This window comes from Centruroides vittatus, unplaced genomic scaffold, assembly GCF_030686945.1.
Source record: "Centruroides vittatus isolate TY-2023 unplaced genomic scaffold, ASM3068694v2 contig_2610, whole genome shotgun sequence".
Lineage (NCBI taxonomy): Eukaryota > Metazoa > Arthropoda > Arachnida > Scorpiones > Buthidae > Centruroides > Centruroides vittatus.
In genome coordinates, this window is record NW_027121660.1 from 1 (window position 1) to 27860 (window position 27860).

General features: G+C 30.4%; 3 protein-coding genes and 1 long non-coding RNA gene across 4 annotated transcripts; 2 read left to right on the forward strand and 2 right to left on the reverse strand.

The window, feature by feature from the left end:
* Positions 1 to 352: 352 nt before the first annotated feature.
* On the reverse strand, positions 353 to 5012 carry LOC136971587 (protein mono-ADP-ribosyltransferase PARP16-like). The gene is made up of 3 exons (XM_067266054.1): positions 4748 to 5012; positions 3013 to 3159; positions 353 to 596 (listed from the first exon to the last, which is right to left on the reverse strand). Exons 1-3 carry the CDS (start codon positions 4922 to 4924, stop codon positions 387 to 389), a joined length of 534 nt encoding a protein of 177 aa, XP_067122155.1. The 5' UTR covers positions 4925 to 5012; the 3' UTR covers positions 353 to 386.
* Positions 5013 to 6630: 1618 nt separating this feature from the next.
* LOC136971588 (uncharacterized) lies at positions 6631 to 7354 on the forward strand. The gene is made up of 2 exons (XR_010880185.1): positions 6631 to 6740; positions 7043 to 7354. It is a non-coding gene; the product is annotated as an uncharacterized lncRNA (long non-coding RNA).
* A 309-nt stretch (positions 7355 to 7663) lies between these two features.
* Positions 7664 to 12940, reverse strand: LOC136971589 (small ribosomal subunit protein bS16m-like). Its single transcript, XM_067266055.1, has 3 exons — positions 12875 to 12940; positions 9386 to 9672; positions 7664 to 7834 (listed from the first exon to the last, which is right to left on the reverse strand). The coding sequence occupies exons 2-3, from the start codon at positions 9627 to 9629 to the stop codon at positions 7725 to 7727; spliced, it is 354 nt and encodes a 117-aa protein (XP_067122156.1). The 5' UTR covers positions 9630 to 9672; positions 12875 to 12940; the 3' UTR covers positions 7664 to 7724.
* A 323-nt stretch (positions 12941 to 13263) lies between these two features.
* LOC136971590 (G2/mitotic-specific cyclin-B-like) lies at positions 13264 to 26960 on the forward strand. The gene is made up of 8 exons (XM_067266056.1): positions 13264 to 13462; positions 23473 to 23619; positions 23694 to 23789; positions 23857 to 24024; positions 24089 to 24250; positions 26183 to 26419; positions 26480 to 26725; positions 26807 to 26960. Exons 1-8 carry the CDS (start codon positions 13433 to 13435, stop codon positions 26918 to 26920), a joined length of 1200 nt encoding a protein of 399 aa, XP_067122157.1. The 5' UTR covers positions 13264 to 13432; the 3' UTR covers positions 26921 to 26960.
* Positions 26961 to 27860: the final 900 nt, after the last annotated feature.

A 27860-nucleotide genomic window follows, 5' to 3' on the forward strand; every position in this document is an offset into this window, starting at 1 on the left:
ATTTCATGTTCTTGTAAATCAGCAGTTCCCAACCTTTTTTTGACCAGGGACCACAAGGTTTAAGAAAATAAACTGTCAATCTAAAAATAAACTTTAATCAAAACTTTTAACATAAGTAACTGTTAAACTCAAGAGTAACATGTTTTAACAGTACTATTATAATAGAAAACATAACATTTTTAGTAAAAATTAAATTCAGTTTGTATCAATGTGGGAATAATAATTTAAAATGAATAAAAGTTTTAAATCTTTCGCGGACCATATTTTAGCTCTTGCGGACCACTGGTTGGGAACCACTGTTGTAAATGAATAAACATAATGGTAGATTTTTCTGCAAGAATTTCAGTTTCTAAGTAGTGAAAATAATAAATCTTAAAACATGAAAATTAACTTACTTTATTCAAATGAGCAATTAAACCATTATTCAAAATAGAATGAAAATTTTGTAAGCTAGAACCATGAAATGCAAAAAATGTCTTTTTTCCTATACAGTTTTGCTGAAACTGTTGAGCTCCAAGCTTGCAATTAACTTTAAATATATGACTTGGGGAAGGAGTTAATGATGACTGACTAGTTATTTTCTGAATAGTTTCAAACTATAAAAAAAAATAAATTAAAAATGTGATTAGACATTTCCAATTTTTTCAACATTAAATACAAATTATTATTATTATTCACTACTTAAATAGTTACACACATTATTAGAAGATTAACTGTAACATATCAAAAATAATAAGAAAAGAAAGCCATCAATTTTATGCCAAGCCAGAGCATTGAAAGTATTTTATGTTTTTAAATGTTACTGAAGTGAAACTCAAAAATTATTATATTGATAAATTTAATGCTTAATTACATAATCATTAAAATTTAATAGCTTGTTCTAAGAAAAATTGTATTTGAATATGACTACCACAGAAACACATGTTCCATCAATAAAAAAAGCAGTTCACATAAGTCTACAGATGTACAAATGTAGAATACTACATTAATCATCTGGCAGCAATCAGAACTATCATATCAGAATTAGCCAGTCACTTAAATGAGAACAAACATATGTGGATTTAAGCCATTAAGAATTACAACTGAAATTAAAACACTGTAAATTCCTATAAAATAATAATCCTAGTAAGATTTTGACACTGGTTAGCCCACAGATTTATATACAAAAACAACTTATCCTCTTTTATGTAAAAAAATAATAGCTGTGCCTCAGATAATAACTCAAGTAAGAGAGTAATTAAATGGCAAACTGAAATATTCAACCATTACAACCATCTGAATAACAGTTATTTGTATATGCAAAAACTTCCAATCTTTTTAAACTTCAAATTCTCAAACATTACTATAATATACTATATTATTTTGAATATGAGCCATAGTAAGAGTTTAAAATTGAAAATAATAATAAAAAATAAGTAACATTTTTATTTACTTAAATACATATTAATATAAATATAATAAGCTACCTAATTTAATGAAAATCTTCTTCAGATATACTTTCAAAGTTTGAATTCTCATCTTCACTATTCCAGAACACATCGTCTTCAGTGCCATTTAAATCATTAGTAATGCAACATTTTAAAAATGATTTTTTGATAATTTCTTTAGGGATATCTTTCCAAGACTGCAAAACCCAGTGAGCTATTGTAGAAGACGATGCTTGTTTTATTTTACCAGTTAGTGTCAAAGGATGATCTTCTCGATTTAACAATGCTTCATAACGGGTTCTCATTCTATCTTTAAACGATTTGATAACAGACATATCAAGTGGTTAGAGTTGACTAATCATACCTGCTGATATCATTACCAGATCACAGTTATTTGTTTTTACTTTTAAGTTTAATGCCCTCAAAATGCATCCATTACTACCATGCTTTGTTTTTTAAAAGAGCACCATGTTTCTTCTCCCAAACATTTTCTAACCAATCTTTCATCAATTCTATTGTCATCCATATATTCTTTTATGCTCAAATTATAATGCCTTTAGGAAAATTATCCTTGGATAATTTTTCTGTTTGAAATAATAAAAAATGACAATTTGTTTCCATCGTCAGTTATAGACAGCATTACAGTAATTCGTGACTTTTCATATCCAGTACTTAAAATTTCAATTTGTTTTTCTCTTTTCTTGTTTATCGTATAATTTCTTGGCATATCAAAAAAGATTGCTATTTCATCAGAGTTTCCGACTTGACTAAAAGAATTTTTGTATTCTTTTCTTAAGTTGATTACATGATGCTGAAAACTAAGAAGCTTATCCTCATAATCTGCAGGCAACTTTTGAATTATTGTCGTCCTTCTTCATAATGCTAATCCTTCTCATTTTATAAAATTTCACAACATCTACATCTTGCTTTAAACAGGAGGCCACTACTTTTAGCACACTCTTTGGCTTTAACCATAACTGTCTCTCTTGTAACTGATAAGCATTTACCATGTAATTTCTTTATATAAGATAAAACAGCTGTGTTAATTGCAGGATGTCTTTCTTTTTTAGGCCCCGAGAATGATTTTCTGTCTATTTTACACTGAAATAACTTTTCCTTCATGGCTCTCCAATGACGCATATTCTTTTTGTCAACCATAAATCTTTTACCGACTGCGATTTCCAATTTCTTCAGTGCACAATATAACTTTTCTTTTGAATTCGGCATCATATATAAACTTTTTTCCATTACTAGCGAGTATGGACAATAAAAAAAATTTAAAATTCAATTCTACACAATTGCTGTCAAACAGCAATTGGATTGAATCAGAAAACTGCAAATGGGGAACCACCGAATAAACTGCTATCGACGATTGTAATATTATGCGCATACATAGAGTGTAAAGCAAAAACCCGACTGTTGGAGAGTGGGAGATTGACAGAGATAACAAGTTAAAATATTTGCTTTGAATTTAAGCTGCATCCTAATTTTATGTCTTAAATATTGGAATAAAAAGTGCAGCTTAAATTTGAAGTAATAAGGTAATTAAAAAAACATCCCAGAAAATTTAAATAATAATAAATACCTCCTGCTTTGGCATAGATTGCAAAATGACTGAGTCAGATAACAACACCCAATGCAATAATTTAACTGAGGCTGCAGACATATCTTTTAAACAGAAATCATCTTTAAGAAATAACTGGAATGGAATTACATCCTCAATTGTCTGTCTCTAAATAAAATAAAATAAAATTTAAAATATTTTTATATACAATATCTATTTTAACAAATACAAATTATTTTTAAAACATTTAATTTTCAAATATAAAATTATTTTTTCACAGCTTGAAAATAACTTTGAAAATTTACCAAAAAATTTATTTTCAAAGTTGTTACAGTTAATAAGTTATATGACATTCCACAGGATAATATACCGTATTTTACGGACTATAAGACGCACTTTTTTCTTTGAAAAATTGCCTCCAAAATTCAGGTGCGTCTTATAGGTATTTTTTTTTTAAAATTGCTTAAAAATTAAGGTGTGTCTTATAGTCCGTAAAATACGGTATTTATTTTGAGGAATTTTGTTTTAAGCCAAATGAAAATTTTTCTAAATATCAAAATTTCTAAGCAGTTTTGTAAATTTATATCTATCTCAAAATAATTCAAGTTTTTAACACTACTTCAATGAAGATATTTAATATTAAAACAATGCTTAATACAAGTGCTAGTTTCTGAAGCACATCATCAGGGATGAAAAAACCCACAAAACTATTCTTTAAAACATTACAAAAAATTCAAAATTTTGAGTTTCTTTGATCAGTTTTCTATCTTTTTATTCGTAATGATGAGCCACAGATTAAAAATACTTGGAACTGCATTAAGAAACGTTTTTGTATTAATTATCTCCATTAAAATATTTGATTTATGTCTTTATGATTTTAATATTTATCTTTAATTTTTGTATTGGACAGATTATCATGGTGAAAATAACTGAGGTGAAGACATTCAAGTAGACGAATAGTAAAAAGAAGAAGAAAAATTAGAAAGGTGAAAGAGAGAATTCTTAGGGGTAATTATTAGTTTGGAATCAATCATTATTGTGCAACACTAGTAATCTCCACGAGCTATAGGAGGATTGACAACAGATATGCCACATCAAGCACAGGAAGAATTTGAGTATCAGTCGAACGTGTGCTACGTGACTAAGGTGCACAGATTGAGAAATTGTAATAAGAAAATGTGAAACTTGGACAGTTTTCCAACATTTTAACGTACATTACAACATTCTCAGATAATGATTAAATAATTACAATAATTTAAAACAACAGCATTCTTTTGGAAGATCCTGTATAAACACGGGTCGGATTGCAGATGCAAATAACACCACCTGGACCCTTACGAAGCCACAGAGCACGCCCACGGGAGCAAAAAAATCGAAAAGCTGGCACGGTCACCCGGGCCAAATAGTTAAACACGACAGCCTTAGCAGAGCGTACGGTGCAACTCCCGATCGTGCCCGGAAGCGAGCCAATCTTGGGAGAGTCACACGTGGATGTACAGTACAGTTCCTTTGACTCTTTCTCCTACAAGTACGGTCTACAGCTCAGTTAAGGATCCCAACAGCGTCATTCACATCTGCAATTGTACTTGAGTGTGGATTTCGAGGAGGTCACTTCATATAGGATTCACGTTCATCTGTAATCTACCAAACTTGTCATCAGATATTCTCTGACTTGTAAATTGAAAACCCAAAGTGCACGCACGAATACTTTGTACTCCGCACATACAATATTTTTATTACATCGAAAAATACCAACCAGTGCTTCGATATCTTTTTCATTATCTGTCTTACGTATGAATTCCGATGGGAAAGGACGAACAGCGGAATCATAACGATAGCTCTTACTTGCAGCAACAAACAAACTCCATCTTAAATCGGCTGCATTTATATCCGATTGAATCACACTCTTTGTTTCTTCTATGTATTCTGTCATGGAGTCTTTTCTTCGCACCTTCTTATTGAAAAGAAAACACTTCCTTACATCACCTAACTTGACACCGTGAGATAAAACGCCCTCTTTCGGAAGATTATATTAATAGTAAAATATTTAATTAAAAAATTTATTATAAAACATATAATGAATATTGGACGTCCAATTTATTTTTTATATTAATTTAAAATTTCCCAAAATGACGAAAAGTGAAGTTTACGTTATTTTCAATCGAAACGAAGTGCCGTGTGATTGCGACATTTTAGGATTTTACATTTAATTTAAACATCGCCTAACTTTTAGGATAGACTATAAATGTATGTATATATATATACTGTATTATGTACTGTATATATTCAATTGTCCAGATTCATTTTAAGACAATACGGCCTTTGGTTGAACTACAAACACTATCTCGGTTACTAGAATAGGAAATTTATCATTTCTGTTGTTCTCGGTTCATAAAATTAAAAAAACATGAAACATAAAATGTTTAATCAACAAAAATACTAACCATCCTAAATTTATATTTCTTTTTCAGATATAGATATTTCTGTATTTTTATCTTTGAAAATATGGTTATCCTATCGCTGTGACGCGTAAAGCTATCTGACATCACACTCCACTGCGTGTTGGCCTGTGCGTAATGAGTAGTATAACCTAAATGTGTTGTTACCTCGCATTATGTAATTAAAGAATATTTGGTCGATATCAATTAAGATACAGTGAACGCCGCGTGTCACAGGCGGTAAGAACATAAGAGTACCGGTACCGTTTTGGTGGATCTGGGTTCGAATCCCTGTCGTCTCAGGTATTTTCGGGAGTTGAATGGGCTTTGTTCTTCCACTCGACTCCCATAGGAGGCTGAATTTTTAGTCATACTCACGATGAACACTGCTAAAAATTTTTCTTCGTGCCCAAACAGCAAAAATGGTCAAAAAAGAAAAAATTTAGGCATGTTTTTTTTTAAATATAATGTACTGTACTAGCAAAGTTTAACGCACGATACAGTAAGAGCGTGCACCAAGTATTTAATTCGAGATGTTATATTTCAATTCTTTAGTTAATTACTTAAGGATAACTATACTAAAAACGTGTAAGTTTAACAGAAAAATGCATTTTTGAATTAGTAAAATCAAAGAAAAATTTAATACCAGTATTTTATTCAAAAGTATTTAATCTATTCATATAATGCATTCAAAACGTTCTGATTTAACAGTGGTATGTGTGGATTTTTTCGCACAGATTAAGTATATAACCCATAAGTTTTCATATTAAATAAAGATACGCTAGCTTAACGTTTACATTTCTAATGTTATGATTTATTGCAATAAATTAATGTAAGAAATATATTTTTCAAGTATGTTTTCCCGTTCTAATTAGGACCACATGGTATAGCTTATACACATTTTCCTTTTCTTCACCCTTAAGAAAACCAAGCACTTCTTTTAATAATTAGAATAATTTTTAAAATTTTAACACACATTTTTATAAAAGATTTAAAGAAGAAATTTGTATACAGGTAGATAAAAAGGAATGAATTTTATTTTAAAAAATACCGAAAAAATTTTAAGATTTCGCAGACGTAAATATATTCATTAGGAAGATTGAAAGGCTCATTTACTAAACCAGTAAAACGTTATACGTATAATTTTATCAGTATTGTCGTCGATATATTAATTTTTTTTGGAAAATAAAATATTGCAGACATTAAATGCGCACGGAGTCGATCGATTTTTCACCAGTGGAATATCGAACACAGAGTAGACGCTCTGTATAACCCGTCTCGGCGTTATTCTATCTGTATACTGAGCGAAACGTAAGTATTTTCCAATTATTGTTTTATTTCTAATTGTACATTTGGTAAATTTACAAAACGCGTGTAATGTACAGTACCTGAAATTTAGTTTTCACCCATTTGGCCCGTTATAATTGACGAGAATCGTAACAGTATCCTACGTGTTTAATTGAAAAAATTATCATTCGAGCATTGTTCTATAAGTGTATAAAACGATTTTATGCGCTTCTCTACAAAGTGTATTTTATTACACATTTCTTTAAATGTGTTAATCACTTTTAAATAGAAAAATTATATAAATTAAATTACTATTATTTTTTAAGATGCCCTGCACGGAAAACTATGAAAATTCCTCATCCGATCAGCAATTCAACAGCTTTCACTATTGGAGGCAACCGATTCCCGAAATATCTTACGTGGAATTGGATGAATTAGGACTTCATAACAATGAAGACTATCTGGAAATTGATCCTGCCTTCAACTCTTTCAATTACTGGCGACTTCCCTTGCCCGAAATCGAATTTTCTTTGTGAAATTCTCTCCTTCTTCGTACTTTATGAAATAGGAAAGAGAATTATCAGTCATTTAATCAATTTATGTATTGTTTTTGGGGCAATAAATCATACAGAGCATTATTTTGTTGTTTTTCCCAATCTTACAATAATGAATGAATTTACAGCAAAATATTTTATATGATTTTGAATTGTATTATAATAGTTTATTGTAAAAGTATCAAAACTTTATTCATTAAGTAAATCAAAAATTTTTCTCAATGAATGTGGTTATTATTTAATGACTTTTATCCCTCTGATAAATTTTATTTATATTTATGATTTAGTAATATTTTATAAATATATTAGTATGTTCAATAAATGGATTAAGTTGATAGTCTCTATTTATTTGCTAATAATGAATTATATATTGTATAAAATAATTTAAAAAAATCAATTTTGATAAAATATTTTTATTTATTTATCTAAACAATAACAATAAATCTATTTAAAGTTAATTTTCATCTGTTTTTGTTTCTTCTTTTTGAGTTTCTAACATTGTCTTTCTATTCCTCCAAGCAGTCATGTAAGTGCGGGGATGAATTGGAAGAAATCCCCCGAGTCCTGCAAGATAAAAATTTTCATTATTTATCTGAAAAATACATTTACATTAACATGATTGGGTTTTTTTAATATTTTTTTCAATTTGAGTATCTACGAATAGAGTTAAAAAGCTTCGAAGATGTTATCGCTAATATTTAAAATTCTTCAAATAAAGCAATCGTTTATCAGGCTGAAATTTTAAAACAACAAATAGCATGTGTCAAGTTTCGTTAAGAAAATTTACAGTAAATTATTTAATTCATGAAGATGACATGCTATTCTTTGTCTCAACTAAGCTGATAGTGATGTAGACAACATTACATCAGAAAAATCACTGTGATAGGTGAACTACCGTAGAACACCAATATACTTACAATATAGTTCCATCAAAAATATTTATTTACAGGAGTCCTTACATTATGAAATTATTCACAATAAGCAATATAATAATACTTTGTTTATTTTAAAACTAACAGTTGAAAACTAAAAACAAATACACAGTAACAAAGATTCAAATCTTGAGGGAATTGGAAATTTAGTTCTGTTCAAGATTGCTGAATGCCAAGAATTGTTAACCAAGCACAAGAAAAGCAAATGGTAAAAGACAGATTGTTTTGAATGCTTATAATTTCCGTGTTGCTTATTGTGAATAATTTCATAATATACGGATTAGATTGCCTCTGTGGTGCAATGTTATGAAAACAGTTTCATATCTGGCAAGCAAAAAGTTGGATTATCCATCATGACAACTATCTGATGCATTATGCTCCCATAGAGAATATTTGGCAAAATACCAAATACCATTCCTTTCACAATCCTCTTATTCACTAAATATTGTTCCTGCAGATTTTCATACTTTGCCAAAATGAAACATCACTAAAGATTTGCAGATTAAAATCAGCAAGCCAAAAAGTGCTATGCACTCAAAAACATAACAAATAATGGGCTGAAAGACTGTTTTAATAAGTGGTATAAATATTGGCAGTACTGCATAGCTACAGAAAATGCTTATTTTAAATGTGGTCTTCTGTAAATACTTGTACTAATAACACAACAAAAGTTATAGTAGAGTCAAAAATAAATCAAACTTTCATCTCACACACATATATATTTTAATTTTTCAATGGGAGTAATATTACATTACTAATATTAGTAATAAGCAAACATTATTAAAGTCTTTTTGTAATAATATTAAACTTATATATCAAAAACATTTTTTGGAAATGTTTTTGATTTAGATCTTTAACTGAATTTAACTGAACAGAAATAATGTTCTTAAAAAGAAGAAAACATTTAAATTTGACAAAAACGAAAATTTCCTATTCATTTGCCTTTGAAGTTATATGAAGACAGTCCCATTGTGGCATGAAGTTAAGAGCAATGACTCTTGAATTTGAAAATAAAATTATTTGTTGATTTAATTATATATAAAAAGCATTTAAAAATTAACAGGATGTTAATTTTCATGATATATGCACTGGAAATTTTGTCCATTAAACTGAAGTTTTTACTGTATTCTTATAAAATATTGTTAACATCTATATATTACAATTGTTATTGTTAATTACTTACCTAATAATTCTCTAAGTGGAGTACTGATTTTAGCACCTTGTCCAATCCAATAATATAATCTTTCCAAATTAATTGCACATAATTTTTCATTCCTTTCATTTGGTAGTGGATCATAAGTACCAATCTGTTCTTTTATATCTTCTGAGTTTCTAATTTGAGGAGTGACCGCTATCAGATAAAAAGGTCTATTTGCGCAACCTTCTCGTATTAATTTGATCCCAAGTTTTGTCACACTAGAACTCATTTTTCAAAAATTCTATTTGAATTTTTATAAATGAGGCAGAATTCTGGAAATATTTAATATTAATAATTAAAATTTTTAACTAAATGCAATTTATTTAAATTATGCATTTAATATATATATATTTTTTTTTTTTTAAATTTGACAAAAGTATCACATATATAGTAAACCATTATCAATATATTTAAGGGAATTAAAAACAAAGGACATTGTTTCTTACATCATTGTATATTATAATTGATCTGAATGCCCTTAAATAATGAAAGTACATAGTAAATTATTAAATAAAACATGCTTATGTTTAATATTTAAAACATTTGAACTAGTATAAAACTATCATAAAATTCCATCAAAAAATTCTCAAACTTCCATGTTATAGAGCAGGGTCACCAAACTATGGCCTGTGGGCTAGATCTAGCCCACCACTGCACTGCAACAAATGAGCTGAAATATATTTATTTATATGGAAATATTGTACTGTACATTGTAGATAAATTTACTATGTAAAAAAAATTAAAATAAGTGTAAGTAAAAATGCCAAAATTGGTCCAATCTGATGTTTGCATATAATTTTTAAATAAATCAGTAAAATAAAAAAATTTGACAACTTTTTGCAAATTTGGATATCAGAACGCTTTTTCTACAAGTACCAGTACCTGCAATTATGAACTTGCTGCTGCAATCATGTTTGTATATTAGTAAATAAATATGTTGGTTGTCTTTATTTTTTGTGTACTCAGTGTGCTGTATTGAACAAAATGGTTATGCGATCTGTGCTTGTAATCCTTTGAGTTATCTGGTCTGCTGTGAAAAAAGTTCGGTGACCCCTGATACTGAAAATAACTTCAATAACTGGATGGCTAAAGCACTAGACTGGTCTAAAAGACTTTATGATTCAGTCCAGGTCAATCATCAGAAATTTTCATGAGCAATTTGACCCAGAGTTGTTAGGCTCCATCTACTTCCCAACTTAGCTGTTCTATTATAAACCTGACAGAACACATGGACATAAAAAAACTTCTTACTTTTTTCAGTGCTAAAGAAAGTAAGATTTTATATATATACAAGTAAAAAGAGTTTAAATTAAAATCCCTTGAAGAAATGAAACAGTTTCATAGATTTAACCTCTGAAAATTTATTTGGAATTTTGTACAATCTAATCATCATTAAGCATTGACCCTGTAAGATTTTTGGTTAAAAACAATCTTTCTCCATTTCTTTCTGCCTTGTCTAATCATTTAATATAAACACTATAATTTCATGCATATACATTACTCATTTCCTGTCATTTCTTTCGGGGCTAAGTCAGTCAACAAGATAGACAGTCCTCTTAATTTTTACTGTAATGTAATGTAGTTGTACTCTCTCTTGTGACTGTTCTGTAAAGAGATGTCTATTGAGAGTGACATGACATAGCCTACATAGGGGACAGTTTGATAATCGGTGTTTGTGTTGGTTGATGATTAATGGTAAGTTATAGAATATAGTTACTCCTATTGTCCCACGCACTAGTCAATCTCGAGCAGGCTAAATAGCGTTACATAACAAACAGTTCTGTTGATCCTCAAAAAATATTTTTGATTTTTAGATGTTTTTTGTCTCCAAATTTTTCCAAAAATTTTTACCTGCGCGAAAAAATTTTATCGCAATTTAAATCAACCTTTAATGATGCACAATTAATGCTTAATTGTTTTTTTATGAGATTTTTCAAATCAAATTTTATTCATTGTTCTAAAGTTCTAGTGCATGGATTTTACTTCGGTAAAGTTATTTAAAGCTACTTTCTGATGTCAAAAACGACATCCAATAGTTTTTTAATTAATAGATTTTATTATATATACGTTTAATTAAGTTGGGGGGTCGAAAATCGCAATAAAAAGTGTAATTTTTTAAAAATATTTAGAAATATACAGCCAGCTAGTATTCACCCTACTTTAGACCCTTCACCTCCTGATACTTATATGGAAACGTCCCCGAATTTTTTTTTGGTTTCTTAAATCATCATCTCCGAGCGAGACTAAGTTTTGAGGTGGCAACCCTAGTTCTAGACTGATTTTCAACCATTTCTCACCAAGTGCTTGCTTCAGTTTTGCTTTCTTAAAAATTTTCTGTCTAATAAATGCCACAAATTCTCAATAGGATTTAGGTCAGATGATTGGGGGTTTTGAATACATTTTTTTTTAAGTTATAAAACAACCACAACCTTGCTATATCCAGCTATATGTTTAGGATCGCTGTCCTGCTAGAAATAGTGACACTTCAATTTGTAATTTCGATGCACCAGTAATAAATTATCACACAATATATCAATGTAATGTTTATTACCTCCAATAAAGGTCATATTGCCAACTCCGTTAGATACAATGCACCCCAAACACACGACAACAGCCACGTTTTACGGTCGGCAATAAATTTTTTGCCCGTAGGAAGTGTTTGGCTTTCACCACACATGCTTTTTCCCATCTAAACCAAAATTATTAAACTTGCTTTCATCAGAAAATAGAAACATTTTCCCAAAACTCAGCCATTTTATCGTTACATACTTTGGCATACAAGCCTTTTCAAGCCATTTGCTTCGCCAATAAAAGATGTTTTTACAAATGTACTGGCTCGAGAAAGGACCGCACAGAACACTACAAATAGTTTGCGAACCTATTACGGTTCCGACGTCAAAGCAACATCATTTTCCAGCCGTCGAGCTCTCACAAAATGATATTTTGACACTTGTGTAATCACCCGCCTTGCATTTAGCTTCCTCGGACATCTAGATCGTGCATTATTTTCCGTACTGCCGCAGTTCTACTTTCTTTTTTATTACATACCAAACACCGAAAGAGTTTAAAGTTGTAGCCATCTCCAGATAACTTAAACTGCAATTCAGTAAGGCTACACTCTTCTCTCGCTTGACGTGAGAAAAGACCGTAGCCCTACGTGAAAAATTGGCACTTCTTCGAAGCCAGGACGGCCAAAAATTGCCAACTTCCCACCCCAACAGTCGTAGAACCAGTCTTTTAAATCTTGCGGACCAATTTCACATTGTAATATGTAACTGTTGTAAAACGGTGGCGCTGGTGCATATACTTTCTTGGCACGAGATAAAATGCGATTTTACTTTATTCATAAGATCAAAAATAAAACACGTGTGTGGATATTAACTGTAATTCAATGATTAAATTTATTTTGTAGCTACTTCTCAAGTTTACTTACACAAACTATCTGAAAAAGTAAATAAAATTATTTATTTTTACCTTATTTTAGTAATAATTCGGCGCTGAATTGCCCATTCGCGTGAAACTTTTGTCCACCAGATGGCATTGTATAACATTTTATATTTTTTTTTCAAAAATTGTATTTCTAATGTGATAAAATTATATTTTTATACAGTGAATTTAGTTAATTAATACAATAAACAAACTCATTTTAATTTATGATTTCCCTCTTAAAAAATCTATTCGGTAACTAACGAAATGTAATCTTTTAATATTGAGAAAATTATAATAATTTTAGAAGTTATTATAGACGAATACATTCCGTAACATAACACGTTTTATTTCACGATGTATTTATAAGACACAACTTTATTATGAAATTAAATTCATAGAACCGTCGGGATATTTAAATTATGACGTCATAAATATAACCAATACGAGAGTAGCAGAAGTAGAAAGTTCGCCAATCAGATAACAGTATTTTCATTTTGAATTCGAAGTTTGACGAGCTGTTCAGATAACTTTATTCCACGTGCAATTTTTTCGTCGTAAAGTCTGCGAAGTGCTTAAATTTTCGCAAAATTGTACTTTAAAGAAATGATGGCGACAAAAAAAGCCGATAGAGCGGTAAGATTAGAGATAAAAATGCAGTCGTTCTTGACAAATCTTGTCAGTGAGAGAAAGATCTCCACACCTCTCATTGTCACGTTCTTTGTCAAATTTTAATAAATTTCTTTTCAATTGATTTTTTCAAATATTTACTTTACAATAGAGTTAATTATAAATGTAGCCATTTTACGTGAATAAGTTAATTTTTCGAATCTAATAGGTCAGAGGTTAACTCAAAATTATTACTGTTCGTATTGTGTGACTGTAACCCATTGTTTTTTTCTATTAAAATTCTTACACAAATCTCCTATATCGAATAATACAGAAATTTATTCGTTGTATTTTTTAAATTCGTTGATTTACGTTGAAGAGAATTTACTACTCACGATTGTTTGTGTGTGGGGGGGGTTTAAGAAGTGCTAAGTCAGTTTATTAATCTTCTTTTAGATTTTCAAATTGTGGAGAAATTTAGGAGTCAGCATACTTCAGTCAGTGGAGCTTGAAGTATTTATGAAACAGATTAATTTATTACTTGTTTTAAAACGTCAGTAAAATTAATTGAAATAAACTAAATGATCTGCTTATTTTGGACTATGAAAGGATTTTCAAGTGTTCAAATTTTTCTTACAGTATTTATTTATTTTCAAGCAATATACTGTTTTCTCTCTTAATTGTGTGTGTGTGTGTATATGTATGTGTATATATATACACACACACACACATCTCTAGGCATAATGAATGTCCACCGTTCAGCTGGCTTGATTTGAGTAATTTGATTTTAATTGAGATATTGTAATTTTCGTATTGGAAAAAGTGGGATAGGTGAGAGACAATAAATTAGAAAAAAAAATTTTGAAAGCTTTGTCTATTTCTGAAACATGTATAATTGATACCTCCTCATTTAAAATAGTCTGATCACATTCAGTTGGTGAGTTGGGCTGATTTTATGTAAGGTAGTTCTGTATGTAGAGCTAGTGGAACTGAGTCGGCCATCACCTGTACGCAGGCAAAGAAAACTGCTTCGGGGAAAAAATGTGCATCTGTGGGTTGGGATACACTATGTTTGTTTTCTTTGTGTTATAATGAACCACAGCTTTCTGCCACACACAACTTCAAAAAATAACTGTTTTGTGGTCGGTTATAGTGTTACTTATATTACTGTGCTGCCAGATACAAAGTTAACCAGTAATGTGTGATTAGTATTTTTTAAAAATTTTTTAAAATAGATATTAATATTGATAATACGACATATGCATGTGCAGAATCAATACATTAAGTCAAAACGATCTACAGTCACTTCTCGAGTTACGACCATCTCAACTTACGACAAAAAATTTCATAAAATTTTTAAAATGTATCAATTTTTTAGTTTTTGTCAAATGTATATCTTTACATATCTTGCAATTGATTGCGTCATCTTTAGTTTTGTTCTGCAGTTAGTTACCCTTTGCATGTGCTTGTGTAAGATGGCTGACTGTTCTGTTAAGTACAGTCACTTCTCGACTTAATCCGAAGTTGCGGAACCAAACCCTGTTGTAAGTCGGGAATTGATTTGTATTGACTAATGCAGGCATTACTTTTACTGTAAACTGCTGAATGTGTGTATATATTTAAATATATACTTAATTATAAATTTATATATTATTTATATCAAATTTCTATTTATTAAAATATACAGTAGACCCCCCTTTATAAAACGGTAGATGCGTTCCGTGTTATATGAATCCGTGTTGTATGAGTCATTTAAATACATGAGCCAATCACGGCCCGGCACATGTGCAGTTTAGGGGATACGGCTATTTGAAAGGTTTTCTTCCATACAATTAATTGATTCTAGACTAATTTGACTCAACATTTCCAAATCACATATAATTTTTTGGGAATAATCCATATAAACTATGCTATAAACAAAAAATTATAGGATTACTTACTGAGTGTGCACCGTTCGACAATGCCATTGCTTAAGCTTGTTTTCGTCGTGGAGTGGCTCATTGAACAGCGGACGCGTGTTTCCTGATCAGCAAATTTTTCACAGAAAAATAACTCAACTTTGGAGACATTGTTAATAAAAATATAATTTTTATGGCCGTTGAATAATAAGTGTTTTTTAGTAGGTCCAATGCTCGTTTACACTCAACGGTTTGTACAATATCCGCTATTGGTCCAGATTCAACTAATCCTGTCGCAACACGAGTCGGCGATGATGTTTTACCGTGTTATATGAGTCTTTTACTAAATTTTAGTCTCTTTTAGCGTGTTATATGAACCCGATCGCAATTTTTTCGCTGTGTTATATGAACCCATGTCATAGAGGAGTCTACTGTATATAGTGTATGTAACACTATATACATGTTACATACAAAATTCATATATTGCAAGAATGCTATTATTCCTCAACAATAATTAAATGAACAAAATATTGAAACAAAAGTAATGAACATGAAGTACTAAACTTTAAAATTATCACATTGAAAAATCACTGGTAAGATGATCATTGTCGGAATCTTCCTCACTAGAATGTTTTTGTATGATTGAAGCAGATGATGATTACCAAGTGTAACATTTTATCATTGTTGATTTTAAGTAGCTCCTTTGCTAATAACAGTGCTTCACAGGAATCTGTAAGAACTTGATTTTGTAGTTCATTTTTATTAAATTTAATTGCAAAAAAATATGTTCAACTGCTGCACTTAGATGTTTTTCTTGCTTCCTCATTCATTTACTGCCAAAGTAAAGTAAAAAAATATAGAATAAAAATGAATGTTTTGAAAGGTACTAAATTGAAAAGAAACCTATTAGGATTTTATGAATGGTACTAGGAAAATGGTGTTGGGTATCTTGGTACTGGAACAAGTAAAAAGGTACTAGGTTAGTACAAAAGTACTAGCTGGAACAACACTGGTGCCGACTTTGTAGCCCCAATTCTGTTACCCGGCGTCGCCGCTAGAGGCATCTCGATCTAGTTTTGCCGTTCCTTCCACTAACTCTATGTTTAAACAAACTAATAATTCAATTTTATATGTAATAATTGAATTATTTTCTGAGTTTTATATAAAACAAAATGGTGGAATTAAATAACTTTTTAAATATGGTATCTAACCTTTCTAAATACCAAAGAAAAAACCTAATGCAACAAATGTTGTCTGTGGTAGCATATACAGCACTAAATTAACAGAATAAAATAGCCTTAGATGGTGTATTGTGCCTGGCAGTAATTTGCAGATGTTTATCGGTGGCACTTGTGTACAGTCTACTGCCTGCACTGAGACAAGCATAAGAGTGAGAATTATTATTTTTTCAGTATTATTCAAATAATTTATTCAACATTATTTTTCTTGGTGCTTTGTGCTATTTTTGTAAGGTTAATTTACTATGGTGCATTTTTCTGTGCCATTTTGTACTTCGAATAAATCAAAAATGTGTCAACTTGTAAAATTAGAGGTGTAGAAGAGGTTACTGAAGGCAATTGAACTAGAACTGAACTCCTTGTAACATTATAGACTAATATTTGTTCTGTAACAATGGCCTGCATTGGTGGATACTTAGGGTTGTAGAACAGCATAATGATTGTTCTGGCTGTTTGAATCAGTGAAGACTTGTCCCTTCTATAAATCTAATAAATTTAAACAATTGTGGGGGATTTTTATATCCAAAGCCAGAATTTATCATATTTTTGCTAAATTAGAAAAAGCAATTGAAGTAGCTCTACCATCTTGTCAGCCAGCTGTGATGTTTCATCTGCAAATTGATTTGGCTGTGGGTAGAAAAAAATCCGATAATTTCGTGTAGCAAGAATGGAAACCCAAAAGTAGTTTAACAAACTTTCTTAAAATCAAATTATAGACCATATATTTCAAACTACACACACTAAATGATGCATTCATAAACGAAAATTGTGGACTCCTGTCTCCAGAAAAATTATGAAAGTTTCACCCTTTTAAAAATGTAAATGTGAATTATACAAATAATCCTTCATTAAAACCTTTAACCGGTGTGGGGTATGATCAAATTGTGTACGCAAACGTTTTTGGATCCCCTCACCGGTTAAAGGTTTTAACAAAGGATTATTTGTATATTTCTCTGGTGTGTGTCGATTATTTGTTTATTGTAAATGTGAATTTTTTAAAACTTTTTTTTTGTTTGCTTTGAAAGTCATTTGTTAGTTTGAGGAAGACTTAAAAATTTTTATTTTTGTTTTGTGTGGACAAGTTATATAAAAAGCATGAAAGAGATCCATGCATACAAACTTTAGAAAAAAGGTTGGGTCCTGAAAAATTTTCCAGTAGGTTGTCATCATTGATTAGGGATTGATATAAAAGCCATCAAATAAAATAGGGAAAATTAGTCAATCTATCATATAAAGTTCTGCAATATTGCACTTTATTGATAAAATGTTTTTTATATGTATTAACCATAGTAATGGTAGTTCGGGGGGAAAAGCCAATTTCAATATTACTGCAGAAATCATTTTTTTTCCCCTGCAATAAATTCATTTTTCTTTTTTAAATTTCATATTGTATATTTAGTACTCAGCATATCATATTAAAAATTTCTTTTGTGTGTTAATATTAAACCAGTGGTTCCCAGACTTGATTCTTGTTGCCCTTCCTAAATGCAGGTTTTTTCAAGGTGCCCTATGTCAAATTCTAACAAGTAAAATTCATGAAATAACCAATAATTTTTTAAAGAGTTAGTAAAATTAAATAAAAACACGTATTTAAAATGGAAAAAAATGTAATTTGAACAAATTCAGTTAATTATAATTAGTGGGATGGAGGAGCCTGTTGATCACTGCAAATTTTCCCAAATCTTGAAATAAAACTGGACACAGCCACCCTCATTTCCCTCTCCACATTGATTTTTGTGCGATACTTAGATTTTATCACGGCAACAGCTGAAAACCCAGCTTCGCACAAATAAAAAGTCGCAAATGGAAATAAAATTCTCTGAGCTTTACCACTGAGAAGAGGATATTTGTCTTTTATTAATATTCAAGATTTAGTTAATTCCATGCTACTAAATTTTGTTTTCAATGTATTGTTGCAAGACAACTCAATAAGATTTTCTTCTTCTGCAGCAGTAAATTCAGATGGAGCACTGGCATTAAATGGATCTTGAATCCATGTAAATTTGTCAATATTATCACTTTGAAAATATTTATGAAATCGGGTGATAAGCTGCGATAAATGTTCTTCAAAAATGTATTTCGTACCTCCAGAGAGAGAAATTCCACTGGAGGTCAAAAACTGTTGTAACAAGGGGAAACATTCTTTTCCTCCGTCTTCATTTATTTTTATTTTCCACAGTTAAAATATTTTTTATGAAAGCTGAAATTTTTTCAATCAACTTTAAAAGGTGCATGTTGCTTCCCTGCAGGGAGAGGTTCAGAGCATTCAGCTTCTCAAAAATACCACATAAGTATGCTAGTTTTACCAAAAAGTCTTCATTCACAAAATTTTTGGCATTCTTTTGGTCTTCCTCTTTAAGAAAAATATAAATTTCCTGCTGCAATTCAAATGTATGAGACAACATTACCACGAGAGAGCCATTGCGATGTGCTGGAGTACAACAAAGACGTGTTCGGATCCCATATCCTCACATAGTTTTTTGAAAAATCTTGCCTTCGATGGCTGAGTTTTTATAAAGTTTACTACATTCACTACATATTCTAAGGCCTGGTTCAATGTAGGACCTGGATATTTTGATGAGTGCTTCACTGTGAATAATGCAACGGGTCCACAGTGCATCAGGGCTTTGTTTCGAATAAGTTCTTGCAATCCTCTATAACAGCCGGACGTAGAACGAACACCATGAGTACAGGTACCAATGCATTTGGTCCATTCCAAATTATTTTCAGATATAAAAGAAGTGTCGTAGATCTCAAACAAGTCGTAAGCCTTAGCATCAGCAGTGATACTTTTAGAAAAGAGGTCATCTACAATGTTATTACTATTTATAAACCAATCAAGTGCATAGCAAATCAAGTGAGCATCATTGTTATCTGTGGCCTCATCCAGCTGCAACCCAAATTCCTTCCCTATTTATTTTTTCAATTACCGTATTTTACGGACTATAAGACGCACTTTTTTCTTCGAAAAATTGCCTCCAAAATTCAGGTGTGTCTTATAGTCCATAGCATCTTATAGGTTTTTTTTTTTAAATTGCTTAAAAATTAAGGTGCGTCTTATAGTCCCTAGCATCTTATAGTCCGTAAAATACTGTAACTGATCATTGAGGTCCTCGGCTATCTGTGACTGATGGTATTGATGTACAAAGCCACTTTTGAAAGCTTTTTTTTCCCCCAGCAGATCCACCGACCCTAATGTTCACCCTCTCTACAGCAGTTGGTAGAATGAGTTTATGTGCGATGGTATGAGGCAGCTTAAGTTTTGAGATTCTAGGTGCCATCTTGTAAGATGCTAGCAAAGCATTGCTTGTTATTGATGCCTGCTTATAAAAAGCACCTTTTTCTTTATTTAACACTTTTAATTTTCTAGTAAAGTAGTCATGAGATTAAATAACCGTGCTAGGATGATTGGTTTCTAAATGGCATTTCAACTTAATTGGTAGCAAGCAAACTATTCATAATTGGTTTTGTTGATTGGTAAAGTTGATTGAAAAGCACCAGAATTGGTTTTACATCGACAGAAGTTCAAGGCCTCTCTTTAACAAGGACTTCTGTCGATGTAAAACCAGTTCTGGTGCTTTTCAATCGACAGAAGTCCTTGCTAAAGAGAGGCCTTGAACTTCTGTCAACGTAAAACTAGAGTCTAAATAACTGTCATGATATTTTTGATGTTTACACTTCACATTCTTGCCACTGGTTGACAGTGTGCCCGCTATGCTTTCACTGTTAGAACACAACACAACTATTTAGTACAGACTGATCTTTTTTTTAGAAAAATGCATACTAGAAGAAATACTTAAAAATCTTCACTTGATTTAATTACAGCAATATTTAGTTGATACAAATTCTGAAAACTAATTGAATGCTGAAATCGCGTGAAACTGACAGCTATTTATATACAAACACAAAGTACCGAGAAAATTTGACAAACTACTAAAACAATTTTAAAAATTATTGCAGTGTGCCATCTGGTAAATGTTTGTAGATTCTTCTGCAATCAGTTATTGCAAAGTGAGTTAATGGTTTAGATCAGGTCTGCTAGATGTTGCGTCTTGTCGCATTGAATTGAAAATAGAAGTAAAATTATAAAAATTTTATAATAATTTGTGGGTGCCCGTGAGGTAGCCACAGCACAAACTTTGGGAACTGCCATATTAAACTAAAAATATATTTTCCTTGTGACTTTACTCAGGACCAGTTTTTAAACTGAAGAGGGGGGGGTTAGACCCAAAATGTATACTAAAATAACAATTCAAAGTGATTAATTTTGCCACTCTCTTTTAAACACACCCTGTATAAATTCTAAGTTTGTCAAGTTGAAATTTAAGTAGGACAACAATCGAAAAGAGGACAAGATGCTTCAAACACGTAATGTATTTTCATTATGTACTTGAAATTAAAATTACTTTATTTTGGAGAATTAATAGTGATTTCTTAGGTATTCACTGTGATGGGTAAACAGATAAAAACTTGACATGTAGGTAGACCACTTTTCCTCCTGCCAGAAAGAATGTATAGTAATGATAACTGCATATCTACGGGATTTCTCTCGTATGGCAAGGCTGTTTTATTCTGTGGGCTGTGATGCTACTTGATGGAAACAGCCACATAAAATAGGTCCTCATCTACCTAGAAAGCGTGAACTTTGTATTCATTGATATAGATTGCTGTTACAAATAATAAGACTAACGTGAAATTTCGCTGTCGTGTATTCTGGTCTAATAAGACCCTTTACATTAAATATTTGTTTTGTTGTCCTTATTCCTCTAGAATTTTTCTTAAAATTATTTGATTTTTGGTAAGCTAATGTGAATTATCAATGTGTGTTTATTATATATTTAATATTTGAATCTTCTAATCTACCTATTAGATTGAAATTATGATAATTTAATGCTTGTCTTATCAAAGTTATTTGTGGTTTATATACTTGTAATTTAAAATAAAAATCTTTTTAACCAATTGCCCACTGTATTTCATACAAAGTGCTCGTGAATTTTTTTTACGTTAAGTTTGAATCGTAAATTAAATATAGGTTTAACATTAGGGTTGAAAAAAAATTTTAATGCTCAAATGGAGTCATGAGGGATGTCTGGGAACCACTGCTTCCAAGTATACAGGAGGATGTGTGTGGGTCATATTCAAATACTATATCATTTTTATAAAGACTTGAAGCATTCGTGGAGTTTTGTTCCAGACCCCTTCATGAATACCATTTCTCCAGATACCAAGTGATGGATGTATTGTTATAAGTAATTCAGTTAATATACTGCATCTCTAACTTAATATTCAAAGATCAGTTGATTACATGGGCAATTTTATAAATCAGAACAATCAGAAGACCATTAGTGACCTCTATAGAACACTCAAGGTAGCTTTTAATTGTTCCAAACAATACACACAGATTTTCAAGAAAATTATGTAGATAGCAACTTTGTATACAGAGAAGTATTATTGATCAAACATGAAATTGTCAACACCAACTGTTTAGTCTGTCAGGCATGTTCATTATGGCAAAGGAATGCTGTAATTTGAAACAATGATCAACTTTTAGTTAGAGGGCATTCTTTGGACATCAAGCCAAATGTAATGATATCCTAGTAGATAAGTATAACTATAGAAATATATAGCAAGAAACTACAAAAGGATTTTTGTAGTTTCTTGCTATATATGTTGGTTGTGTATAGTGATTATTTATGTATACCCAGGTGAAGTCATTGAATATCTTCAAAATGTTGGAATATAACTTTGGCCTTGCATTATAGGTTTTGTACAGTGTATTTTACAGGATGTTTAAGTAGCATGTGTTCATAATTTTCTTGAAAGCAATTCTGTCTTATTCAAAAAATTGCACTAAAAAATTGAGGATTCAAGCTTCAAACTAAACATTTAACATTGATTCTTCTGAGTGTTTCATATTGCATGCTGTAAAGAAAATTTGTCAAGCTTGTAGAAGAATTAGTTGTTCTGAATTAGATTAAGCATTGCTGTGTATCTTGCAAGTGATGCTGCTTATAAAATCTTTATGAATAGTCAATAGACAGTTAAAAACTTGTGTGTAATTTTTTGAGGTCAGTACTTCAGGATAAGTCTGTACATGTATGTGTAGTATATGAATAAAATCTTCATGTATTTATACATTTTAATGATATAGGAATACAATAGAAATTCTGTTAACCATTCCTGGCATTCCTGGTTAACCATTCAAATTTTTAAATTTTATAATTATTTAGAAAGCAAATTTGATTGCCATAATCTAAATACAGTAGAACTGTTTATCTGGATCTCGTTAATATGGCTCTCTGGTTTAGTCAGAATAAGAGAGAGACATACAGAAAACTTATATATATGTAAAAAAATCAAAGAACTAACTTGTAAGTAGTACATTCTTGCCTGAGTATAATGTTGCAGCTGTAAGAATACAGTTTTCCCTTGGATCAATACCAATTTTGAACACTTGCGACTTTATAACTGATGATCTGGTAACAAAAATACAGTACAATATATCGCAACTACTTCGATTACAAACTCTAACCCCTTTTGGTTTCCCTGTGGAGTGCTAAGAGTAATTGATACTGGTTGACTTTGAAAAAGGTCATAAAGTTTTACACCACACAAATGGTCAGGAAACTCGTCTATGTACCGTATCAGTTGGTACAGTACATGCAGATATATCTTTTGCAACAATATTACGTGCAATAAGTAAAATATAATGTACTGTACATGTAAACTGTGTGTTATGTTAAAAATATTAAAAAAAAAAGTTGAATTCAAACTTTTGATTAGATTCTTAATGTAAGCTTTTTGGAGATCTTTTAATATGAAATAATTTTATTCTATTAACTTTTACTTTGCTAAGAAAAAGGTTTAGGAATTAACTAACTCCAATATTATCAATATCTAGTTACAGGACATTGGAAACAGAGAGAATATTGTATATGGCAAGAGTCACATACCAGTACAACAGCCACAGAAACAGAGGCTAATTCTTGAAGATATTAAAAATAAAGTAGCCGGGAATGTGCAGAGAAAGCCTGTTGTAATCAAACAGGTACTTAAATTTTTTCCTTGTCCTACAAAATTAAAATTTTTTTTCTCTAAATTAATCTATTGCAATTTATTTAGGATTTTATAGAGAAAATACCCATTAAGATTCAAAGGATACCAAAGCCTAAGCCTGTAGAAGTTAAAGAAATTAAAAATGAAGTTATTGCAGAAAAGGTACAAATTTTTCATTTCTTTTTGAACTTTTTAATGTGATTTTGGTTGAAAAGAAATAAAATTTCAGATCTATACCGATGAAATGGATGTTTCTGAGGTGGAAGAATTGGCAGAGGCTTTTTCTACTCAGATGTTACCTGGTGATGTAAATGACATTGATGCTGAGGATAGTGAAAATCCACAACTTGTTAGTAATTACGTCAACGATATTTATAAATATCTGAGACGATTGGAGGTAAGTTTTTTCTTCTATAATCTGTGTAAAAACGTAAATCTAAATGGGTATCCTATTTTTCTAGATTCAATATCCCATCAGAGTAAATCATTTGAATAAACAAACTGAAATAACAGGTAAAATGAGAGGTGTTTTGATTGACTGGTTGGTTCAAGTCCATCTAAGATTTCAGCTTCTTCAAGAAACTTTATATCTTACTGTGGCAGTTCTTGACAGATTTCTTCAGGTAAGATTCTTTATAAATTAGCTAAACTAAAATAAATATATCAAATGCTACACGTATCTACACACACACGGTTTCATGTAGTATTAAGTCAGAAAATATATTCTTATCAATTTTCTTTTAGAAGCAAAGTATGGACAGCACATGGAAGTGTACACTCATTTTGCAAATCCAATATTAGATTTTTATACCATGGTATGTGTAGTGAACTTTGAAAACTGGAATACCATTTTATTCTGTTTGCTACACCAATTTTTCAGTCCCGCAAGTCTGTCAAGACTTCAAAACTAAATTATGATTTCCTTTTCACAAGGTCACAAAATAATCAATCATTGAACTTTCATAATTTGACTGACTTTGTGAACAATAAAGTACATCTTTTTTCCAAAAACTATTTGAGATGAAAATTCATCTAGGGATAGTTTTAGATGTATTAAATTGCAAAAATACATTAAAATTGCTAAATGATGTAACACTTCAACATTCTGGTTTATGAAGATTTGAAGGGATCAGTGAAAAAGAAAACATTTGTTTCTACTGTACTGAAGAAATCTACTTAAGTAGATATCGGGGAGTCTATCCGCTGTTAGACGTGACTGCTTAACTCTTGCTTTTCTTTTTTAGAACCATCGCAGAGAAATTTGCATATATTGTCAGGGCGATCTGCCATTGGATGCTTTTCACGTGATAGCTAGATGTACAAACTTAGAAAAAATACGTGAAAGTATTTTTGGTATTCCTAGTATTCAGTTTGATAAGTTTTTGTCCCTCATTGTGTACTTTTTGTACGAAGTTTGGCGAATATTTTGTGTTAATTTGCATATTAAAATATTTGATTTGACCGAAAGGTGGCATTCGCTTCTTTCCTTTAAAGTGTGTTCGTTGCAAGGGATTTTTGGGAGTCTATCCGCTGTTAGACGTGACTGCTTAACTCTTTTGCTTTTCTTTTTTAGGTGGGTGTGATTACTTTTTTACTTACATAGTATTCTTTGTTCGGATAGTTCTCCCCACATTTTTCTTTTTATATATATATATATTTTGGTTAAATATATAATGTTATCGTTTTGTGTAATATATTTCTTTATTTTTTGTATATGTTCAGTTTCTCTGTAAAATTTATGTATTGTATTTGTATATTAGTTTTGTTGTAAATGTTATGTTTTGATTTTGTACTCCCACATCATGGGTTCGTCCTAGTATGACTAAAAAAAAAAGTAGATATCTTCTTCAAATTAGTCTTGCAAATAATTTAAGTTGGGTGTGCAGTTTTTAAGATGATTGTCAGAAGTATAAAATAGCTAATGTAAAATGTAGCTGAATAGTTTATGAAAGATTTATCACACGAATATCAAAACTATATTCAACTTTTGTTTTTTAATAAATTTTATAAAAATCTTTAGGTACTATATTAAAACAACTTTTCAATCTTGATGAAATTGTTTCAACTTATGAAATTTGACTTGTTCATATTTTGTTGAGTACTGTACAGTACATAGACCCTCAAGTTAATGGTGTAATTGGGGAGGGATATCTGCTATTGCTGAAAATCCATAATTATATTTAAATGATATCCTCTGTTGTGTGTTATCAAATGTTTTATTCACTGAGTAATCCAGTTATGTACAAATGTCTAATTATAATAACCATTGACTCAACCTTTTTAGTGTACCCCAATTGCAAATAAACCATTGAAGAGAGACCAATTGAGATCTCAATCTTTCAGTGACTGGAGTTTATTAAAAGTACATAAAAATATTTTTTTAAATGCTGTTTATAGAAACTGATCATTTGCTGTTGATATTCAATACATTCCAGTATACAATGAATGAATTACTTCTGAATCAATATTTGCATGTTTAAATACATGAAGATTCAATGAACATGTACATATTTACAAACTAAACAGAAGCAAATAATGTTTTTTTTTAATTGTAGGAATGTGATGTTAAGAGGAGAGAGCTTCAATTAGTAGGTGTAACTGCCATGTTCATTGCATCGAAATATGAAGAAATGTATTCTCCAGAAATCAGTGATTTTGTATACATCACAGATAAAGCCTATAAAAAAAGAGAAATTTTAAGAATGGAATGTATTATGTTGAAGAAGCTCAACTTTTCTCTAGGAAGACCCCTTCCATTGCATTTCTTGAGGAGAAACTCCAAAGCTGGTGATGTAAGTAATTTATTCTAGAATAATTTCCTTGTACAGTTTTACATAAACTATTCTGTGTAGGTTGATGCCACAACACACACACTGGCAAAATATTTAATGGAGACGACGATTGTCGAATATGATCTTGCGCACTATTCTCCGTCTCACGTGGCGGCTGCTGCTCTATACTTATCTATGAAATTATTAGATAACTCGCCTTGGAATAAAACTCTAGTCTATTATAGTCAATATGACGAATCCCAATTACTACCCTTGGTGTACAGATTGTCACACATTATACATACAGCCGAAAAGAATAAATTACAGGTAAGTAATTATTTTATTTTAAAAACTTGCAAAATTTAATTTGATTTTCACAACTTTTTTTTTATAAATTTTGAATTCTAGGCTATTCACTCGAAATACAGGAGCAGTAAATTTTTAAAAATTAGTACAATTCCAGAACTGAAGTGTAAATTAGTCGAGCAATTTGCCGAGAAACACAAACAATCAACCAACTGAACTTTCATGATATTACTCTCAAATGTTTTCATAAAATATATTTTTGTGGTTGTAAATATCATAAATCAGGAAATATATATATATTATTTGTCTAATATTTAAGTATTTGGGACCGGAATATTTTACAATTTTTTAATAAACATAGCTGTGTAATTGTACTTGTCTTTAGTTTCTAATAAAAATTTTAAGGGATCCCTGCCATAGAATGGGAACTTTATGATTTGGACTTAATGTTGCAACTTTCATAAGAAAAATAGATGTTTTTTAAAATAGCTTTTGTTTGTGGACTATCTTGTTTTTAGATTGAATTTCCTTTCAAAAATGGTCTTGTTTCGCAATCTTTTTTAAAGAACTTTCCTTTAATAACAGAGGGTGAAACTGCATAATTCTTGGTTTATGGTTTTGATCAACAATTCGTGTGTAAGAATTTTTGTAAAAAATCATCTAGACATTAAAATTTTATATATGAATACTGAATTTAACTGTTTTTAAAATTTTAGTATTAAAATGCTCCCAAAGACAAGGATACACTAGTTTAAGCAAATTGGTCAAATCAGCTAATTGTAACAGAGAATTATTGAAATATGGAGAAATATTTTTTTGCCACTTTAATAATTTTTCCCAACCAAAATAATTTCACGTTGATCAATAATTTAGTACATTTTTTGAAATGAATCACTTAAAATTTATTAACATTTAATCTTCTGCATTTTAGTGTTTTTAAGAATATTTGAAATACGGAAATAGAATAAATCATAAACTGGTTTATTGCTTTTTTTTAGTAGCTCCCTGCAAAGTTTTTAAATAAGAGTTTTACTGTAATGTGAATTAAAGGTTTTTAATATAATTTCACTTAAATACTGTTAGTTCTAAGATTATTATTTTTTTGTTTTTAATTTGGAAGTCAAGCATTTAAGTTAAATCCTGTTATCAAAAAATG